Here is a 7,500-nt window from a genome sequence, read left to right on the forward strand (position 1 = left end):
AATGAGCTACCATGGTAGCAAAAACTCATCTTTTATCTGCTATAGTCATTAACTCAAATAAGATTGGCCAATAAGTCCATTATTATTATGATTATTCATATCATTGAGCACAAGGGTTGTGTCTCACATCTGAATGCTCAATTATTAGTTGAAAGCAAACAACCATGTACCGTACATACGCTATCCATTGAAGATTCAGTTCATATTTTAAAGTTGCTTTACTCCAATTAAATTCAGGATATCCAATATTTTCGCATCTCTTTCTCCATTGCTGGCTCTATCTCTTTACATCAATGTTCATGAAAACCGAGAGGGGGGCATTGCCCATGAAAGTACTTGCTTGCAATCTTATTCACCGTTGGATTATATTCACTCACTCCCAAGTTGATCACATTGCTTCACTGGGTGCCTTTCAAGAAGGGGTCTACATATCAATGATTTTATCTTGAGACAACTTCATTAGTGCTCACACGTGGACAGTTCACCCACTGTCCGATCTGTCCAATAAAAAGTGCATAGGTTAGTATGTCCTTTTCCATGTAAGCTAAAGAAAGTGCACCCATTAAATTTAAAATTGATATCAGAAACAAAACAAGCTCACAGATCAACCATATCTATATGGTGATCATTCGCTTTCTCTTCTATTAAGGAATTTTTTAAATAATTTTATTTGAGCGACACTCTTTAGAGTTCACTATAATAATAGAAAATTCAACAATTCAAATTGTTTAACTTTCAAGTCCATATTCATAGATCATTCTTATAAAAAATTAGATAACTCAAAAATCATTTCGACAGGTATTTGTGTCCAACAAAATCGACAAACACGATATTTTAAGAAAATACTAATATTATAATTATTTAATTAAATGATCAAATAATATCAAATTTAAATAATTTTTTTTATAAATAATTTTTGAATGAATATTTATAAAATAAACGATTCGATTAATGAAACCTCCAGTTGACCATCCAACTTTATGCAGTGTCATTATCATATAATATAATATATATCATGGGTCAAATTATTCCACTTCAACGTCACGTGCAACCATGAGCCCTGAAAGTCCATCTTCGTTTTCTTCTGCCAAATCCTGCCTAATTAACCAAAATAAACATAAAATTATAAAATTCTATTTTTATGTTAATATTGATCATCGATTTATTTAGAACTCATTCAAAGACTTTACAAACAAACAAGTGACGTTCACACCGAATCATGCATTTGGCGCCGGACCCAAATGACATAGAAAGAGTTGTTTTGGGAAAAGGGGTGGTGTTTTTTTGTGGTGGAAACTGTGAAGGGGGGAAGAGGGTGATGATGTGGCTTTCATGTCAATCGGCTGGATAATTTGGCATTTTATTCAAGGGCTGATGCTTGAAGTTCCTACTTTCTATGCGCTTGTCGCATGTTTGGGAAAACAGCCAAATTGTTTAGAATGAGACTTTTGGACCCATTAAGTCTTCCTTCCTAGCTCAATTTAAACCTTAATTCTTCATTATTTTGGTTGTTTGGAAAGATTAAGGATTTGATTAGCTTAAAGCTTAAACTTCATCCCATCCAAAAGTTGCATTTGATATTATAGGTAGCTTGGGATAACAATAGTCGTCTCTATCTCATTATGACGAGAAAAACTTCTTAATCACAAAATATACACAAACGATTATGTGGGATTTTCTCATTTATGATGGACTTGTATCTGATCGAGAACTTCCAAGGATATAAAACCTCATTACTCCTTTTCAAAATAATAAACTCAAGGCAAACTACAAAATCATTACAATACATCATAACTTATAAGAACAAAAACTTAAAATCAAAGTTAATTTATACCTATTACAAATTTATGTAGAATGTGTTTATTGATTTTTTTTATTAAAATGAAATAGATAACTCAATTAGGAAAGCTAAGCAGTCAAGAATTAGATTAATAGGGGAAGACTTTCCACAACAAAATTAAGGTCAGACAAAAATGGTTTATTAATATTTTTTTCCCTTGGGAAATTACTTAGAATAAGAAATTAATATTGTATTAGAAATTAGATGGTTGGTGATCAATCATATAACTTTGGGCCAGTGACAGTTGAGAAAAGTCCAAAAAGGACAGGGACACGGGTCCCTTAATATCCGGCCCGGCGCTGGTCTTCCACATGCACCCGATTGTAGGCGCTGAGGCTGAGGATCAGAACCGGCCCACTTCATTATTATTTTTTTATTTTTTATTTTAGAAGGCCCACATGTCTCTTGGATGTCAAGCCCAGAACCGGGCCAGAATCATGGGGTGCCGTGGTCCTATGCATATCAGATTAGGGGTCGGATTGGATTTTCAGGATCAATCTTGTGGGTCCCCCCAGCACCCCTCTGATCACTGTGATGCTGTCCCTACATCCCTCGTGATGTGTTTTTCTTGGAGGCTTTCGCCGCCCTGCATAATTTGGTTTGGGTCTTTACAAGGGTATTTTGGTATTTTACTACATGGATTATATCGATTTACCCATCAGCAAATCGTCAAAATTGTGAGAAATGAAACCAAATTTCTTCACATAATTACGATTATGTGAAATGACATGTGAACAACAAACACATCACTTGATTAGTAGATTTGGTGAAAAAGCTGGTACCTCTAGTATGTTTGTCTACAGCAACATCCAATGTTAAAATCATCTTCATCTTAATGAACAAAGAACAGAGGTCAGTTGGAGGGGTTGCACGTAATCCTAGTTAATTATTATTTAATAATACATATATAATTTGATCTCAAATCTTTATAGAGTCCTTCTACCAACTTTTATATCTCACGTATAAAAGATATGAAACACATGAAGAGAGCTCAATATATGCAAAGAAAAGCATGACACATAATGGAATCTGGACAAATTATTAATTCTTTTTAATATTATTATTCTATATTCAACTAATAATTACCTCCTATCTGACAGATACTTCCATTGATTTACAACAATAATTGGGAATTTTAGAGCATAAGTTGCCATGATTCTCTCTATCAGTGCACATGCTCTGCTTAATTTTTTAACCCATTAAAGAACCTTAATAATGTGACATGTTTACATTCTGGTAGTTTCGACCTAAATTCTTATTTCCAGTTTATATTTGTAGTCTTTAATGGGTTGAAGCATTTTTTTTATTTTAGTCCCGTCATTTTAATTTTGACAATTTTAATCATGTAATTTCGTTTAATTTTAAATCAAGTTCAAAGTGTAACCTTCGTCAATTTAGTTGGTGGAATTCAATGTGTTAATATGCAACTACCACATGTGAGGACACTTTCGTCTCTCCAAGGTTTTTGTAATCAACCCGTAACGTAGTTATTTTGTCTATTTTTGTTTACAGTTTTAGACCTCAAGAACTTGATTGCTACCTGAATAAAATTACATGATTGAAGATTTAAAAATTAAAATGACAGTGAATAAATGAAAAATGAGTCAAGCAACGATAATTGAAAGGGTAATATCAGACTTACCATATTTTTAACAAGAGAGCGTCATTTTCTCTCATAAGCCTACCGCACAAACATTAATAAATACCAGGCATGTGCTTTGGCCATCGCCGCACAAAGTAATCAAGGCCAAGTCTGTCATTAACTCCAAAAACATTCCACTAATTGATAAATTCCCTTCACCAAAACAGGAAATTATCATAACTAAGTCCGATTATCAACTCATTAACAAACTTAATCTCCCTTTACGAAATGACGAAATTGGACCCTAAACAATCAAAAACATGCAGCAAAAGTGAAGCAAGACGGTGTCGTGGGGTTGCATGCTTGGCAGGAACCAAGATTGGGGGGAGAAACCATGTGACCTTAAACAGCTTTTGTCTTCAAACCACACCAGAAGACATACATACAGATTTTGGATCATCACAAAACAAATAAAAGTTAGTGAGAGAGAGAGAGAGAGTAAATACGTCATTTCAAAGGGGCCACGTGAAGACAGAGCCAGAAAGAAGAATGGCAAACGCGTTATATTTGCTCAAATCCAAGGGCTCTTTTGGATGTTGGCATGCATATAAACCCACCCTCTCCCTCTTTCCACTCTGCATTGCTCACCAGCTTACACATCAAACATTTGCAGATATCAGATTGAGAGTGTTTTCTGTAAAAGATCACCAATATGAGAGGGGTTGCCTTATTTTTGTCGGTGCTATTGTGCGCCACTTGCCACTCTGCCCTGTCCATCATCGATGGTAAGTATATATATATATTATACAAATTAATGCATCTATTTACTCGTACATGTTTTTTTATTTATAAAAAAACCCAGATCAAATATTGCAAATTTTTAGGTTTTGAAAAAAACCCAGATGTTAATTTGTATTTTTTAAGTTGCTAATTATTAGTTTCTTCACCTTGCTCCTTGCTTTGGCCTCATGATATTTGGTGCATAGGTAGCTAGTATATGTATGAAGGTTTTGTAAAAATGACCAAAATGGCCTCATCCTTGTGCATATAAGTTCATCTCATGGTTCTTCTCTTGGTCCTCATAGCCTCATAGAGGAATTGAAGTTTTTCAGGTCATCTGCTACTAGCAAGCAGCTCAAAGTTTCAGCAAGCTTGCAATAATAATATAAGCTATAGAAAAATTTGAATTTCTTGAGGGGTAAATGTGTAATTTCGGCTTATCATCATCAATATTTGCTCATTCGTCAGATGGTGACAGGCTTTTGCTTGTTTTGACTGGGTTTCTTCTGTAGAGAGATTTGGACGGGTGTGATAAATAAATATTCTGTGACACTAGTACATACGATATTAACTATAGCTTTGCAGAGTGTACAGAGAAATCACATGGGTGCCAAGTGGTACACCCAGTAGACAGGTACCCAAAAAATTCAAAGATATCATCAAATTTATTAGACCTTTTATCCATTTAACAGTAAAACCCCAATTTTGCTCATCATGCCCCCACAACTGGTTACAAATTTTCCACAAACAAACAAATTGCACATTTTGAGCCCAACATGCCTAAGTCTATCATATGCTTCCACTGAGAGAGTGTAACGAGGGGTTATAGCGAGGGTTATAATGAGTCCTTAATAGCTATTCGATCATTTATAGAGTTATTATTGGGGACAGAATTGAACCTCTTAACACACGGCCTCAATATGAACGCCCTATAATTTCATGTACACTCATTACTTGTATAATGTCACATGTAATCCAATAATTTAATTGCAGCATATTTTTTCCTTATAATTTACATTTTTCTATGAACCCAAATTCATGCAGGTTATTTGGAGAATGGGAATTTTGAGGAGGCCCCTAAGCCCTCAGACATCAGGGGCACAGAAGTGATAGGGCGCTATGCCATACCAAAATGGGAAATTTCTGGGTTTGTTGAGTACATTAAGTCTGGCCAGAAGCAAGGGGACATGTTGCTGGTTGTGCCTGAGGGGGCCTATGCAGTTAGACTTGGAAATGAGGCCTCAATTAAGCAGAGGATCAAAGTGACCAAGGGCCTATACTATTCTATCACTTTTAGTGCAGCCAGGACCTGTGCTCAAGAGGAGCGTTTGAACATCTCTGTGGCACCAGACTCTGGGGTGCTGCCAATTCAGACAGTGTATAGCAGCAATGGCTGGGATTCTTATGCCTGGGCATTTCAAGCTGACTATGAGCAAATTGAGCTTCTTCTGCATAACCCTGGTGTCGAGGAGGATCCGGCTTGCGGCCCTCTCATCGATTCGATTGCCATTCGAACTCTGTACCCTCCTCGAGCAACCAACAGTAAGTTTTTCCTTATCATATATTTGATATGTTATGTTTTTTAAATTTTAAACGTTTAAGTTGACAGTCTAACAATATAATATATAATCGTAAGTACATTTTCAAGTCGGTATAGGAGACAAACACCACTTGCAAGATCATGGGTTTTTAATTTGATTTTGAAATTAGTTAAATATAGATCACCTAGTTAACAGCTGGTGTGTCTCTTAGGATAAATGGGGTCCCATTGTTGGACCACTCTATTTCATAGCCGTGAGGAGCTGTTTCACCTCATATAGGCTGTGGGGTGTGCAATTATTTGATGACACATGTTCTCTTTAGGCGTACATCACCTCTCTCTCTCTCTCCCTGCCTCTGCCTCGTCAATAGTAAAAATTTAATACCCTTGAAACTATAGTGATTCTTGGAGGACAGAACAAATAGATCAGACTTAGGTTAACTATTTTCTGTTCGCAATCACTGCATATAGATCTCTTGCTTTAAAGTTTCATTTAATTTCAATGTCCTGGCCCATGGACACTGCTCCTTTATTAGTTGGTTCCAGTTATTCCTTTGGGGCTAACCACCAGTCAAGTTGAGGGGCTTCAAGCTAGCAATTTGAACTTCTTAAAGTACCAAATATTTGTTATTACTGATTGTATACAAATGTGTGTTCATCTTCTTTCACATATCCATATGTAAAAAAGAGGGAGATAAACATATAATTGTATACAACAGGTTACATCTGAAATTTTCTCCACACACAAATAAGGCGATTATGTGAATTGTTCATGTGTTTGTGTTTGAGTCCCACAGTAAATTATACATACATCAAGAATTGATAACCAAACTCTTTGAAAGCAAATATCATCGATGAATTAACGAAGCGTCGTGCAGTGCCTAATATTTAGGTCACATTGTCTTCGGACATCACAGGTTTTCATGACCCTTTTTCCGCATTTTGTATTAGAACTGTGGGTCTTTCTTGTCTCTCCTCTTCATAAATAAAGAAAACAATCCCCCAGTCCTAAGTTTGACACCTATGTAAATAAACTGTCCTCCGTGAAATTTGAACGCGAAACTTCATTCAACAACTTAGAAATGAATGTCGCTAGACTAAACGGTCATGGATGATAACATTATCTACTTGAATTGCAGAGAACTTGTTGAAAAATGCCGGTTTCGAAGAAGGGCCATACATGTTCCCAAACGCATCCTGGGGAGTCCTAATCCCACCAAACATAGAAGACGACCACTCTCCATTACCAGGCTGGATGGTGGAGTCTCTGAAAGCAGTGAAGTACATAGACTCAAACCATTTCTCAGTGCCAGAGGGAAAAAGAGCAGTTGAGCTTGTAGCAGGAAAAGAAAGCGCCATAGCCCAAGTTGCCAGAACCATCCCCGGCAAGACCTACGTGCTCTCATTCTCCGTGGGAGACGCAAGCAACTCCTGTGAGGGCTCCATGATCGTGGAGGCATTTGCAGGCAGAGACACAGTCAAAGTGCCCTACGAGTCCAAGGGCAAAGGAGGGTTCAAGAGAGCGGTGCTCAAATTTGTGGCTGTTTCTACCAGGACACGTGTCATGTTCCTGAGCACGTATTACACCATGAGGAGCGATGACTTCTCTTCTCTGTGTGGACCTGTGCTTGATGATGTGAAGTTGTTGAGCCTCAAAAACCCTAGACAATGAGGACCCAGAAATTAAGTGGTGATGGAAATTGGGTTGGAGGGTTTGAGATTTTATATGAATTAAATGTGAGGGGGTGATGAGGCCAT

General features: G+C 36.9%; 1 protein-coding gene across 1 annotated transcript in view; it reads left to right on the forward strand.

Annotated features, from left to right (window-relative positions):
* Positions 4,063-7,500, forward strand: part of LOC18792197 — a 3,670-nt gene continuing 232 nt past the window's right edge. The window contains exons 1-3 of the mRNA XM_007223293.2: positions 4,063-4,207; positions 5,247-5,744; positions 6,882-7,500. The exon at positions 6,882-7,500 is cut by the window's right edge and continues 232 nt beyond it. Of these exons, the coding sequence (XP_007223355.1) occupies positions 4,135-4,207; positions 5,247-5,744; positions 6,882-7,414 (1,104 nt within the window). The 5' untranslated portion in view covers positions 4,063-4,134 and the 3' untranslated portion in view covers positions 7,415-7,500. The remainder of the gene's footprint in view (positions 4,208-5,246; positions 5,745-6,881) is intronic.

Source organism: Prunus persica, chromosome G1 (assembly GCF_000346465.2).
Source record: "Prunus persica cultivar Lovell chromosome G1, Prunus_persica_NCBIv2, whole genome shotgun sequence".
In the NCBI taxonomy this organism is placed as follows: domain Eukaryota; kingdom Viridiplantae; phylum Streptophyta; class Magnoliopsida; order Rosales; family Rosaceae; genus Prunus; species Prunus persica.